Source organism: Molothrus aeneus, chromosome 6 (assembly GCF_037042795.1).
Source record: "Molothrus aeneus isolate 106 chromosome 6, BPBGC_Maene_1.0, whole genome shotgun sequence".
Taxonomy (NCBI): Eukaryota; Metazoa; Chordata; class Aves; order Passeriformes; family Icteridae; genus Molothrus; species Molothrus aeneus.
In genome coordinates, this window is record NC_089651.1 from 15,175,719 (window position 1) to 15,190,404 (window position 14,686).

The 14,686-nt window shown below is 42.0% G+C and overlaps 2 protein-coding genes across 8 annotated transcripts in view; both read left to right on the forward strand.

Annotated features, from left to right (window-relative positions):
* Nucleotides 1–3,602, forward strand: part of CARS1 (cysteinyl-tRNA synthetase 1) — a 45,681-nt gene extending 42,079 nt beyond the window's left edge. For all 3 annotated transcript variants that reach the window (XM_066551332.1, XM_066551333.1, XM_066551334.1), the window contains 2 exons: nt 906–989; nt 2,087–3,602. In XM_066551332.1, coding sequence (XP_066407429.1) covers nt 906–989; nt 2,087–2,221 — 219 coding nt within the window. In that variant the 3' untranslated portion in view covers nt 2,222–3,602. The remainder of the gene's footprint in view (nt 1–905; nt 990–2,086) is intronic.
* A 4,178-nt stretch (nt 3,603–7,780) lies between these two features.
* NAP1L4 (nucleosome assembly protein 1 like 4) overlaps nt 7,781–14,686 on the forward strand; it is a 28,493-nt gene continuing 21,587 nt past the window's right edge. For 4 of the 5 annotated variants that reach the window (XR_010783770.1, XR_010783771.1, XM_066551313.1 and 1 more), the window contains exons 1-4: nt 7,781–7,875; nt 11,715–11,746; nt 12,771–12,832; nt 14,307–14,406. Coding sequence is in view for 3 of the 5 variants with exons in the window: in XM_066551313.1 (XP_066407410.1) it covers nt 11,733–11,746; nt 12,771–12,832; nt 14,307–14,406 (176 nt within the window). In the remaining 2 variants the exon portion in view is untranslated. Of the gene's footprint in view, nt 7,876–8,847; nt 8,942–11,714; nt 11,747–12,770; nt 12,833–14,306; nt 14,407–14,686 lie in introns of all 5 variants that reach the window. The other variant, XM_066551312.1, reaches the window with a different exon arrangement.

Sequence of the window (14,686 nt, forward strand, 5' to 3'; positions counted from 1 at the left end):
TTATTTGATTCTAATATCATAGGTATATGTGAAAGGATTTAGTTTTCTCCTTTTTTTTTTCTTTTTCTCTGTAACAAATCCCCTATTCCTTATGATTGAGAGGAGAAATGTTTTATCTCTGTGATTGAAATTCACATAGCTCAAAGATTTTGGGCTTTGGATGGGGAGTAGACAGAGGAGATGAACTCATAAGAAAAAATATTGTTTGCCATGCTGATGACTTTAACAGTACAGGAAATACATTCCTGTGTTATAAGAGGAAGAAAACTTTTAGACAGCACCACATACAAAAATAAAATAAGATAAACAGCATTTATCAGCCACAAATTCCAAGTACCTTTTTTCATTTTTTAAAAAAGGTGATTCCCTTGCATAGGGCAAAAATTACATGGAAAAGATTCTGAGATGTGCTTGTTTACAGACAAGGGAGAGTTCAGTTTGTTTTCAGTGCAGTTACTGCATCTGATTCTTCTGTGACCTGCATTAAAACCTTAGCTTGTCAGCAAGAAACTTGATAAAGGTGGTTCCCCTTTGCAGTGAGTTAATTGCTGAATATGTTTTATGATAGTAGCTATTCACTTTGTGTTGACTGAAGAACCAAGTTAGCAAGACTCAGATGTAGTTTTTGGAGTTTATAAGCAAATTATTTTGAGTTTCTGCAATGTATCTGTTTTATAAAGTGGTTCTTTACAGGTTTAAAACAGTTTTTTCCCTCAGACAAGCACAGCTAAGACCTACTGAGTTATTCCTCACTCCAAGTTTCTTTTCACATAATAAACAATTATGAATTGAATGCTCCTTGATTTTGAAATTATAATTTCAAAATTTCAAAATACTTTTCCTTTTACATATGTGACAGGTTGTCAGTAATTAACTGTGATGTTAATGCATGTTTTATATTACAGGCAGCAAAACTGGAAAAAATGAAGATTCCACCACATGAAATGTTTAAATTGGAACTTGACAAATATTCCATGTTTGATGAAAATGTAAGAGACTTCTCTTCATATAGGGAGGGATTTTCCTCCCCCAGTTGTGCTTGCTTATTTGTATATGTTTATAGCAATCTTGTTCCAAACCTCCAGGGCAGTGCTATTAATGTAGCAAGAGGAGGGATGGAGAGAAGGAAAAGGTGATATATGAATTTAATTGTGCACTGAGGAGCAAGGTCTCTGTTAGCCATCATTTCATGGGTATTTTCCTTCACGTTCCTTTGTACATTCATTGTACATTTCCTTTGGCTCCCCTTACTGCAAAGCAAAATACATATTGTGGGTAGGAATGTGCATGATGTTCATTCACAGACTCATTATTCTGGTGCAAGGCAGGGTATTCATTTGCAAGTACAAGCTCCCCAACTCTTCCAGAACTGATGTTTTTTGAGAGGTCCTGTGTTCCCTATTCCCTTGTGCCCACTGTTTTGCTCTCTCCTGGCAAAGGGTCTCTGAAGGGGCTGTATGCATAACTTTGCTCTTGATTGCTCCCCTTGGAGATAAAAGGGTTACTTGGAAAACATAAAGTACTGTTTCTTCACTTCTGCTTTGGGTCATTGATCCTGCTTCTGCCTCTCCCCTTCACCTACACAAATTCAAGTCCTGGGGACAAGTCAGAATGGAGAGGATAAATACTGGAAAATACCCCTGCAAGCTAAGGAGAATGTCCATAAAAATGCTGATCAATCTTTCTCCATCAAGAATATAAATATCTTCCTGCTTTTGCTTTAAGCCTTGAATTCAATCTGCTAGTATGATTAAAAGATTATTTTAACCATCTGTTCAGGAATTAGTCATTATTCTCTTAACTAAAACCATCTAGAAGTTAGTGGTCTAAGCTTCCCTTACATGGTTCAGGATAGAAGATAAATACACCCTTATGCCTCTTGTTTTGCTAGGAAAGGAACATTCAGAAATAGTCAAAGTTAGCTGTCAAACTTCTAGGTGACTAAAATTAGCCAAGATACACCCCTTCCTGACAGCCTGTCATTATGACATTATCTCCATATCTTATTAAAACATGATTCCATAGAGAACAAAAGCAGTCCAAGAACTTATCTTAAATACTCTTTTTTTTTTTTAATATATTTCAGGGATTTCCCACCCATGATACAGAAGGCAAAGAACTTAGCAAAGGACAAATTAAGAAGCTAAAGAAACTTTATGAAACCCAAGAAAAGCTACACAAGGAGTATCTACAAATGGTTCAGAATGGAAGTGCAAATTGAAAACAACAGGACTTTTTATGTAGAAGGCGAGTGCTGGGTTCCCATTGAAGAAGTGAGCATATACTGCTGCTTAAATTTCTGTTTACACTTTCTATTATGTGCAAAGACAAATTCCTGTTTACGTGGGTTAATAATGTCATCTGGAAATGTAATAAAAATCCATCATTAACAAAAAAGCCAACATGTAAGACGTTTCTTCTCAATGATAGCAAATGTGGTTGCCAGTTCAGTTTGTGAAGGTGCTGCTCAGTCAGCAAATCCACATAAGGATTCTTGTTCATTCTAGCTGTTCAGACTTTGGTTAATTTGTCCTCCATACTGATCTCTATCTAATACCCCATGTTACAGTCAGAAAAATGTATTGCTAAAAGGGAGCTGAGTAATTTGCCCTGCAGTAAGAACAGTATTTTCCAGATGACTTTAGTATCTTTACATAAGCAGGAAAAGTGGGTAGTTCCACTATGATACTTATTCTAGCTGCTGTTATTAAAAACACTCACAAGTATACCCAGAACACTTTGCATAGTAGAAGCTAACAGTCCCTTTGTTGAAAAAGGGAACAGATCATCAACCTGCAATTTCAGTCAAGTGGGTAAGTACAAGGCAATGCACCTGCATTGAACAAACAGGTGGGAGAGACATGAAGGGCTGATGGCAGGGGTGGTGTGTTCTTGGAGCTATCCCTTCAAGGAAACAGGAGCCCTGCCAAAGTACCTGATTACCCTAAGTACTCAGCACCTAATTACCAGTTCAGAGCCATGGGGAATTAACAGAGGGTTTCCTACTGATACATAGTTTGTGGATTGATTTGCAATTGGGGAATACAGCTAGACATTGCCCTGTAGTCAAGACCAATATTTTTAACATGATGATTTAACCCTGAGATAAAAGCCTTTCTGATGTAGTATGGTCACGCTATACTGCAGGGAGAGTTCTTCATTGCCTAACAATGCATTTCACTGGCAGAAGCTACTAAATGAACTAAAGTTCGTGAAATCCTAAAAAATATCTCACCTACTTCACAGCTGCATGGAACAGCTAAGTGTCTGATTTGCAGAACTATATTCATTCAGTATTCTCAAGGTGACTTGCAGAAAGTCATGCTGTGACACCTCTGTTTTCTCAACTCCTAAGTTCATGCTACAGTGATGAGGCTATGTTCCTTTTCATAATTAAGACTTAAAACATCTTTGCTTTTCCTTGATATTTTTATATTTATATTCCTCCTTCTGAGAAATGAACTTATTATTTGGAGTAACAGAAAGATCTAGTAGGGTTTTTTTCTAATTTGTGTGTATTTGCCTTTAAAAACATACAAAATGTTAAGGTCAGTAAAGCAGATGCATCTTGTGTGCAGAAAATAAAATCTGTTGTGAAATAATTGTATGTGAACTTTGTGTAGTGGGGAAACTATTGAGCTTCTCCCTATTCCACAACCATCTTTTTGAAATGTGATTTACAGAGCTTTTCCTTTAGCTTGCTAATTTAATTAATTTTGCATTCAATATTTTATTATTCTGCTAATTTTTAATCAATTGTATAAATGCATGTTTAAACTGCATAATGATACTTTAAGCAGCCAGCCATGGCCATTAGGGCAATTTCTCCATCCTGTGGTATGGGAAGAGGAAAGGTTCAATTACATTTTTTGCAGCATTTTAGATCCCAACTCCCTTTGGCCTTATCAGCTCATCCTTTTCTTCCCAGCAGGCTCCCTGAAGATGCTGTGCACTCAGGACATTTTTGAAAGGATGGGACATGCCTATGCCACTTCTGAAGTTGCAGCTTAATGTCAAATAGTGCCAGGAATTTAAATACAGAAATTGTTTTCAGTGATCTGAGTTAGCACTTACTTAAAGTGAGTTAGTATTTAACTGTGGAGAAAATGCTGTTGGATCCTTGGCTGTCCTGGGCTGTAGTTTATGACATCTCCATGATAAAATCCTGGCTTGTGCCCCCAGATTTTGTTTTTTCTCTTCCTCCTATGTTTTTAGTAGAACCTAATCCAATTCCATTATTATATCAATATAAAAGAATGGGGTTTTTTTTAATGCCCTTTTTCTTTCCTAAATGCTTCATTTTGTTTCTGGGACAACTCTTCTTGCAGGGATCTTGGGAGCATTTCAGACTCACATTTTCCAAAGGTTATTTTCCGGTTTTCTGTATGCTTCCCACATGCACACACTGCTTCCTCCCTCCCTCCCTTGGTATGTTTTTTGAAATTCGGTATGCATAAAATCCTGCTGAAGGAAAACTTGGTGGCAAACAAAGAATGCTGCAGCCAGGCTTGGATGCACCCTGCTTTAGATGACTTTTTCAGTGTGGGCATGCCAACTGATCTGTGGGATTACTGAATTGCACAGACAATACCTATTCCCTGGCAATCCCTCAAGGTGGCACTTAAATGAATTCCACTTTGTGAGAGAGACCTGGCAAGCAGGAGAAGGGAGTGCAACAGCAATGGGCTGCAGTGTCTTAGTCATCTGTTTCCCTCAGCCAGAAAAAGGGAGAGGACAGACTACACAGTATTTAACATTTTTGGTGGTTTGTTTTCTGGGGGGGTGGGTTTTTTGTGTGTGCTTTTTTTAAGGTTGTGTATGCATATACACTCTCAGGGAAGCCAGTCTGAAATATGATTTTCTAAACATTATGAAAAATTATGAAAATCCTCATAGCAAAATCTTAGAATTTTAAAATATTTTAATTTTCTGGAACAGAGACCTCATCTTGCTCAGACAACATGGAGCTTTTCATTTCCCACCTATCAAAGAATTTATTCAGAGATGGCAAGGGAAGATAAAAGAGTGGTGTTTCTGTTTTAAATTGCACCCTTGGCTGAAGCCCAAACTTGGCAGCAGCAAAATTTGTTTGTCTCTTGCTCAGAGTGTGCCTTTCAGCCTTTCTGATGTGAAAATTCCCATTAACGTCAAATGTGAATACTGCTCCACTCAGGAGAACAAATTCTTCCCATCACTCAGTATACTCAGATATTGGTAGAAAAAAATCTGTGAATTGTTCAGTGTGAGTTTGATGCCACCAATCTTTTCAAAGACTTTCAACTGGTGAGTGCTGATTACCTTTATGGCACTCTCTTTGACCTGTTTATAACAACATTTTTATTTGCTGTCTCCTGTTGCACAGAGGCTCTAGTACATTTTAAGTGTGCAAATAAGCAATTCACTGTCACATACAGTGCATAGCTTAAAATGGAGAAAAATAAATTGAAGGTAAGTTGAAGCATTCTCATCTGGTGGTAGTTGTTGGACCAACTTCAGCTGCCTCTTTATTACACAACTTCAATATGGGAAGGAATTCCACTCCACTCTGATTTCACAAGGCAATTTCTATATGTACCACACGCATAGTACTTAACATGCCCTGAGATAGAACACATTAATTAAGAAGCACATCAGCTATTTAGTGCCAAGGCTCTGCTTAGCAATGATCAAACTTCTTCCTCCCCTGCAGGAAAAGTCATTGACAGAGGAAATCTTATATCTCAGATGAGGCTGTGAATGTCTAGCATCTCACCCAGTGAGAGCAGTTTCCATTAATACCCACTAAAGGGCAGAAGACACAGACAGTTTTAATGCCACTTACAGACCTCAGCCTAAGCTTGCTCTGCAGTGTCAAGTGCATCTGCTTGGCAGCTCTGGCACAATCCCTTCCCTCCTTGGTTCTCCAAGCTCTTGCATGTGAGGCTGGGTGCTTAAATCGAGCCAGCGTGATTCAGCAGATATCCCAGTGCAGCTCCCTGCAGGGGAGCAGCACCTGACAGCAACATGACTCCACAGATTGTGCTTTATCCACTGTCATGGAGTCTAGCACTGTGCTACGAGAGGTGAGACAGCAGTCAGCAAAAATCCCTCACTGACCATGGGAGAGTTAATGCCTTTGGAGACAGGCACTGAAAATCCAGAGGTGTAAGTGAAATGTGTGTCCACCTTGATAGACAAGCACAGAAAGGTGCAGCTAGATCTCACACCTGTCTGGCCTCTTTGTAGGAGACAAAGTTTGGAGGTTGTACTCAGCATCTGAGCAGCTTTTAACAAAATAGAGATTGACAGAAAAATCTTAAAAGAATACTTGATAGCTATGAGCCAGCAGCAAGCACAGAGGTGTGGAATAGGAATACCTTGAGATAAGCCCTTCTCTCAGAGTTCATTATGGTCTTCTTTGGAACACTGAGAATCAAGCATAGTCACTACCATGAATGCATACCCGACCTTAAAAAGTCACTACCATGAGTAAGGCCTCAAAATTATGGATTACTGGAAATACAAGGAAGCTGTTAACCTGCTGATGTTAGAAAAAGGACTTGTTTGGAGAAACAGGGAAAGGGAGCTGGAAGCAATATAAAGAACATTCCACTGAACATGTCCTCTGGACCACTAAATCTGCTTGTTTGTGCAACTGGCTTTAACATTCCTGCAGTTCTTTCAAAATGATCTCATTTTTTAATTACAGTATTGGTATCTAATTAAAGATTCCTTGGTTATGCCTGTAACTTAAATTCCTACTGTAAATTATTTAATCCAACATTAATATATTGACTAGTTGTTATAAAATATTGGTGTCATTGCTTTCAAACACTATGTTACAGAAATCCAAGCTGCAGCCCTGGAGAAAACTTCTTAGAACAAGGAGACAGGAGAAAATGATTAGAGGTTTTTCTCCAATTGAATGAAAGATGACTGAAAATCTGGAAGTGGCTCCTGGTGCTGAAATTGGCCAATGCTTTCAGAGTGCCATGCACAGAGAATGTGGGCTGACAGTGGGCTTTTCCTGGCTGCTCTACCAGGGAATTGTGTCCAAGCTGAAGATGGCACTGCCCTGACCGCCTTTGCTGTGGAGGAGCTGTAAGGCAGCAGCAGCAGCAGCAGCAGCACATTTCTCATTTCTCAGGCCAGGCACGGTGCCTCAGAAACCACCTGGATCCTCTCCCAGCACGGATCATCTTAATGACAAAGGCAGTTCCTGAGACATGCAGGGATCTCATTGCTGACATGGTGGATAGCCCACCCAGCTGGAATGTTGTCATGGCTGTGTCCTTCTGAGGACAGGTCAGAGAGGTGAAGTGGTGGAGATGCTCTGATTCTACCCAGAGGCAGAAGAATGAGCTGAGGGTTTCTGGTGACAATGAAGGGCCGATAGGGTGACACCGCTGTGGGTGCTTGGGACAGGCCCACAGCCTCAGGGTCACAGGCCCTGATTCTCCCGCGGGGCTGACATTGCTGGAGGACCAGCAGGGCCGGCACACGCCCCCCAGGAGGTTCCCGGGGTTAACTTTTCTCTGCAGGAGCCGGGCAGGAAAGGGGTGCTGCTGTCACTTTAAGGGCGCGGGCACGCGCCGTCCCCTGCGGCCCCGCCCTGCCCCGCATCACGCGCTCGCCTCGCGCGCGCCCGCGGCCTCGCGCGCCTCCCGCCCGCACGCTCTGATTGGCCGAGCGCCGCCCGCCGAACAGTCAACATGGCCCGCGTGCGGCGTGGCGGCCGCGGCGCCGCCGGGGCCAATCGGCGGCGTCCTTGCTGAGGGAGGGGCCCGCGCCGCGGCCAATGGGACGCGTCTTTGTTAGCGGCGGCGCTGCCCGAGCGAGGAGGTTGCGAGGAGCCCGGCGGCGCTGCGGCCTCTGCGGCGTGAGGGGCGCGGGCAGGTGAGGGCGGGCGGCCCCGGGCTCCGGGCCCTGCGCCCCGGGCACCCGGCGGGCACAGCGGACGGGCCGAGCCGGGCGCCGCCACCGCGGCGCGGCACTGGGGATTCTCTCAGGGCCCGCTCAGGGGCGGAGCACGGCGGCCACCGCAGCCGCGCGGCGCGGAGGGGTTCGCGCCCGGCCTGCCGCGGTTCCATTTTAAGGGCGGATCCAGAAGTTGGGGCCCACGGAACGGGTCCCGCGTTGCTCCGTGCCTGGGGCCGGGGAACGCGGGGGTTCCGGCCGCATGTATGGCCGCGCTGCCTGGCAGCGCGCCCGCCCTGTCCCCGCCCTCCCAGGGGAGCGGGGGAGGAGGAGGAGGGCGGCCGGGAGGGAGGGCTGCTGGTGCTGAGCGCTGCCCCCGGCGCTCTCACGCCGCCGTGCTCGGGTTGAGGCAAGGCCTTCGCTGCTTGGCTGGGGTGCGAAGCTTTCGCCTGATCTCAGGCACGGTGTTGTGTTCCCCCAGCCCGGCGGGCGGTTCGGGGGCTGGGTTTTGCATTTCGGGTTCCTTGCCTCCCATTTGAGGGCCTGTTTGAAATTTTCTTTGATGCTGCGATTGTTTATTGCACACAGTACCGGTGGCCGTAGGATTTGTCAGATTCCCTTCCTCTAGCATCTGCTCACGAGGCTTTCAAATAGAAAGGTAGAGCGAGTGTGGGAATTACGGATGAAGCCGGAATTACTAGGAACATTTTTGTGAGGTCATCTCTAAACAAAATAATGTTCCTTTTACAAAACTTCGAAGGTGAGCTAAGTATTCCTCATCTCCGGGGCTTGTGGAACGGGTGAATGAGTTTCTTCCTCAAATAATTTTTCATGATTCCTTCTTCTTATTCTTACAGAAAGTATCCGACTGTTTGTTTGTGGCTTCCCGCAGGGTTACAGCTCAGTGCCTCTGAAACGGAAGCTGTAACTTTCTCTTCTGATTTGTTTTAGTTACGGAAAACACTTAACAGCTGTGGGCAGGAGTCTTCCTGTGAGTTCAGGAGCCCTTCAGTTTCCTGTTTTGTCCTTCAGTTGTGTTTAGCAGGTTTGTGCAAGGCAAAGATTTATTCCGTATACACTTCTATTCATGAGTACATCTTGCCAGGGTGTAGATTTTGTTCTTGAATTTGTGTCCTTCAGGATATTGTCCTTGTAATGAACTCTTCCTATCGTGGTGTACATCCAGTTTACAGTTTCCTGCAGCTTTAAGGGATTGATGGTGTGTGACATTTGTGCCAGACAAGTTGCAGTAGTAGCCTGCCTTGTAGGACAGGGGCTTGATCTGATCTCCTCCATCCCCAAAGCTTCATCTTCGTGAGTCATTGGGAAACAGGGAACTGCCCAGGAGAAATGAGGCACTAATTTGGCCTTTAATGGTGGTGGCAGCAATAATTGTTGTTACTTCCTTGGGTTCTGGTTGCTTTTTCCTGTCTTCATTGCCTGTAAAGTTGCTTGGAAAGCAATGGAGACAATGGCCATGAGGGCTTAGTGCTTTGGTACTGGTTTTTTTCAACTGGTGTGTGCTGAACTCTAGCTCTAAAATTACCTTTCCCCCCTGGTAGTGGCCTTTACCAGCTCGTCCCAAACAGTTTTGTTGGTGCCTCAGTGGCAGTGAAGTCAGTGCAAGGCAAGTGGAATGAAACTGGGAATCACAAGCTGTCTTCTAAGAAAGTTGCATCTAATTATTTATTTGTATACTTCTTTTTACTTTCCAGTTGCCACAGGCACAACTCTAGGGGTTAAACAAGACTTGAAGTATGTATTTGCACCAGGAAATGGTGCGTTTTTTCTTTTTTCATTTTTGCTTGTTCCTTGGTGAGTGGCTTTTGTCAGAACATGCCCAGTTCATGCCTGTTCCAGTGGAGATTAATTCAGCTGCTATTCAAACATTATTCCATGTTTTCCAAACACACATGAGGATCTTGTCTTCCCTTGAGAAGTAGTTCCCTGCAGGAAATACAGCACAAGCAGCTGAGCAGAAGAATTTTCATGTGGAGTAGAGTCTGTTCCATTAGCTGGGTTGCTGGGCCAAGGCTGGAAGTCACAAGTCTCGGAGGCTAACTCTTAAGTACTGCCAGTCTGCATTTTTAGTTGCCTGCTGTTGCCTCCTCTCATAGTGACTGGCATCATATAACTTGTTGGCTGAACTCTGGTATTAGGTCAGTTTGCTCTGTTTTACCTTTTTATTGTATCTTTTTTCCCCCTGCCTTCTGTTGCTGTGGAAGGAAATGCTCATTTATGCTCCTTTTCTTCAGCTGTGAGATTGTAAAAATCTGGTTTGCTCTAGCAGGTGGTTGCTGGCATTGCCACTTTCTCCTGTTATGTGTAAGGCAAGAGGAAGTGTTTGGAAGCAAATCAGCCTGAGCTGGTGGAGCACCTCCTCTGCCAGAAGCCCCTTTGTTTTGTTCCTGGGCTGAGCCTGTAGGGTGGGCTTCCAGGCTTCTATGGGAGATGTGAACAGCTTGCTGTGGACTCATCTGAAGTGCACTGTTAGTACTGCTGAAAACCAACAAAGCTTTTCAACTCAGTTTGCAACGGTTGTGCAAGTGTTGCTTTTGCGGCTGAGAGCAGCATTCAGCATTTTCCAGATGGAAGAGTGCGTGCAATCTCTGGGCTGCCGCTCAAGTTGGCATTAGCACTCAGGTTCTTCTTTGGTAGCCCTCTGTTGGAAGCTGGGCCTGAGATCAGCCTCTTTGGCCTTCAGAGAGCTGGAGAAATCAGACCTGTCAGCTCTGAATGATTGAAGCTGCTTTTTGTTCTGAATTTGACTCGCAGGCCAAGGTCTGCTTTCATGAAAGTTTGGTGGTGGAAAAGGCCACCTGTGCTTCTATGGCAGGTACTGATTACTGTGATTTGTGAGCAGCTTTTTAAAGTGGGGGTAAAAAACCCCAATCTCTGTTACTGAAATACATGTGCAGGCTGGGCTATTTCACCCCAGAAAAGAAAGAACAGCAGAATAAGTTAGACAATCTGGCTTCCTCTGGTTTCTCAGGAGAGCTAATTTAGATATTGGGGGCTGGGGTAACTGTGCTAAACTTGGTTCCAATAATTGTTAATAATGAGATTTTAACTTCTCTCTTGCCTCTTCATTTTCTGACTCCTGATAAATAAGGAGCAAATCTTAATACAGGGGATTCTCTCTTCCTAGCTACTGTCAAAACCTCTTCTCTTGCTAAATAATTGTCTTCTAGTTGGTGTTTTTTTAATCTAGCAACAGTTTTAGGCACATTGTAGAGCAGCAGAAGCAGCTACTCACAAAAATAACCCTGATTAGACAGACATGTGAAACATGTGTCTCTGCCTGGGTGATAAAAGAAAAAAGTGATTTGGAAGTTATTGTAATTAATTCGTTTGAACTTTTGCTCAAGTGTGCTATATAGGCAGAGATTAAAAATTCATTATTTACTATGATGCTGTCAAGGAATTAGAAAATAATACATTTGTGTCTTCCTCTTTGGCTTTTTTTTTGATAGAATGCTGAGCTAATCTAGGAAACTGTGGCACTTAGCTTCAGACTGAAAACCCATGATTGGGTAGAAATTCACTAGTATCTGGAGTATTTAACAGAAAAAATAAGTTCTAGGAGGGTAAAACCACCTGACAGACTTCAAAAACTGAGCAAGTTTCATTTTGAGTTGGGTACTGTGGTAGCTATTCAGTTTCCTGGGAGGGATTATGCATGATGAATTTTAGAGAAAAAAACAGTAGCTGTTAATTTGCATTGATGTTTTAAACAATGACCTGTTCTATTTTCATCTTCTGTTGAGGTAAACAAATTACTGTTCAAGTATTTTTAAGCACTACTTTTCAATTTGCAGGTGGATACAGGCACACAGATGGCAGATAACAGGTATGTTGGGCTGTTTTCCTGAAATTAAATCAAGGTAGTTAGGAGCCAAGTGTATATCTGGTGTTCTGCTGGAGAAGTTTTGTTGGTGTTTTTTTTAACCTGTGACGAGTGGATTACCAGACTTGGATAAGATTAAAATGGTAATATTTTTCTAAATGCTCTAAAGAACTGAAGAGCCTTAGTGTTTCTCTAATCTGTGTAATTTAAGCATGCAAAAAGGCACCTTTTTTTTCTAGTTTATGTAGTATGTTTTGACCATACATTATTTTTATGGAACTGGTGCAAATCTATATGTGCTGCTGCTCTTCTGAGGCTTGCAGTGCTGGATAAGCTAGTCTGTCCTGTACCTGATAATACCCATTTGCATATGTGCTATCTCTTCTGGTTTTGTGTGTTAGGGTTAATTTCAGCACTTTCCAGTGTGCATTTTGTGACCTCTAAGGTGGCAGGGAGTGCAGGGAATACTGGCTGGCTGTTGACTCATGCTGGGCCCTCTCCTTCTCCAGCCTAGGAAGTGAGATGGAAGACCTTGCAGCAGGGAGCTGGGGAGGCCAGGGACATGTCTTTTAGAATAGGAGTGAATGTTTCTATCAAAACAGTTTGTCAGAGAAGTTGGAAACAGAGCTTTTATCTCTTGTTCATCTTCCTTTCATAGCTGCATCCTTTCTCATGTTTTTCTCCATCACTTAGACTAAAAGTGTCTCATATTTTCATCTCTGAGTAAAAACACTTTCCTGTGCAGAGTGAATGGCCACATGATTCACAGACTGAATCATACACATGATTGGCCAGCCATTCACTTAATGAGATGAATTTATCTGTCAGAGGTTTTTGTTTTGGGCTTGTTATGTTTTTTTTGAGGTTGGTTTGTTTCTTTTTAGTTTTCACAAGCTTGACGACATAAATGTGCCTTTTATTAGGATACTTGTCTCTAAAGCATGTCTGTAGTAAACCAGAGTACTTAAATGCTGACATTTGTGTAATGTGATGCTATTTTAATATGTTACCCTTTGAATTCTTTTAGTAAAACAGAAGATACTGCTTCAGAGTCTCTGGAGGCTGCTAAAAATGCAAGCAACAAAAAAGGTATGAAATACGTAGTAGTCGGTGACATTACAGAAGTGTAACAAGCCTTTTCAGTCAAAACTGAAGATGTGTTCACAGCTGAAAGCAAAACTATGAAAACAATGGTTTTTAAGCTAACTGTTCACTTTCTGATGTTTTCCATGTTTATTGCAGCCAAAACCAGAGTGCAGGCTGTATTTTTGTGTGTGTTGTGACTGTGGTGCTTTACCATTGCCTGAAATTACCCTCTAGACCCTTGCAATAAGGCCTGCAAAGACTGGCTTGTAACAACATGTATTCTTTGTCAGCATAATTACCAAAATGGGCAGTTCTGTTTGTATGCTAGTTCTTTACTCTCTTGTTTCTCAGAAAGTTCATCTTCAGAATGTGTCTTGGAAGTTTTTACTCTCCATTAGCGAGGTTTACAGATAACTGCTGAGTAGTGTTTTTCAAATTAATGTTTCTGAGTGCAGAAAAGCTACAGTTCCATTATTTCTCCAGATACTCAAATTTGTAAGTTTTAGTGAAATGTGAAATATATGTAGTCACTGAATGTTCTTTAGGTCTCCCTCATTACCTTTTTTTTTTTTCAATAAATCCTTTGTGACTGGCAATTGAAAATTGCATGAAAACTGGTAGACACCATTGAATAATTTTTAAAGTCAAGTTGCTTGAGAAAAAAAACAACAAAAAAATTCCAAATAAGTAAGAAGAACAAAGCAACACGCAAATGCAAGCGTATAAAAGCTTCACCATGTTAGTGTGTGCTGTGCAAATTATTGGGTTTTTAATGTCTGGGGAAAAGAGCACTGAGAAAGAATGGAAAGATGTGAAAAGCAAAAGTCTTCACACCTGGACACGGTGCATGGTTCTTAATAAGGGTTTTTAACACCTAACCAGAGGCATTTTAGATCTGAACTCCTGTAAAAGTTGTCTTCTGGGAAGTGTTGTGATGGTTGAGGAGTCTTACAGATTATAAAATCTTCTTGAGGTAAATATAAGTGGTTGTCAGGGTCACAGTGCTGTGCTGCTTATTGTACTGTACACAGAGTTGGAAGGGCTTTTTCAGGAGTCACACTAACTGGAAAACATAGGTCTTGGAAGTATAATTCAGTGGTTCTCCTCCTGAAAATTTATATGTGGCTTTAAAGGTACAGTTTATACAGAAGGATAGAGAGACTTCTGCTTTGTACTTTCTTACATAAGGGGAAAACAGGAAATTTGCCTATGTTGTCAATGTAGTACTTGCTTGTAAAAGCAACTGATAGATTTGCAAAGAGAAGAGTGCTTTTTCTATAATTATCCAACTTTTTATTCCTGAAAACTGGTCCTGAAGTAATTGTTTGTGTTAGTAGTAAACACTCACTATTTTCACACCTTAAAGTGATGTTATTTCAGGTGTGAAAATAGTATTTTTACTGCTGTAAGACAAAATATGACAAAAGCATTATAAATTTATGCAAATTTGTTTAAAGGGGGTTTTCTGTCTTCATAGAAAAGCTGGCAGACCAAGTGATGCAAAATCCACAGGTCCTGGCAGCTCTTCAGGAGCGTCTTGACAATACATCAGTTACTCCTTCCAGTTACATTGAAACGTAAGTAGTGGGCATGATAAAATACTGAAAGACCGAAGGCATAATAGAATATTATTACTGTGTAATTAAGGTAGAAAATCAGAATAAATTATTCACTAAGAAAAATGGTTTACTTAACCTGTGATTCATAGTGTCTTACTTCTGGAAGAAGAGTGAAGTTTTACCTTATGCAGACTTGCAAACAAAATTTTGTCCCATTCAATATATACCATGGCCGTTTCTTGTTTTGGATAGAAATAACTCCCTCCACTCCTTTGTTTCCTTCTGTGACCCTTATTCT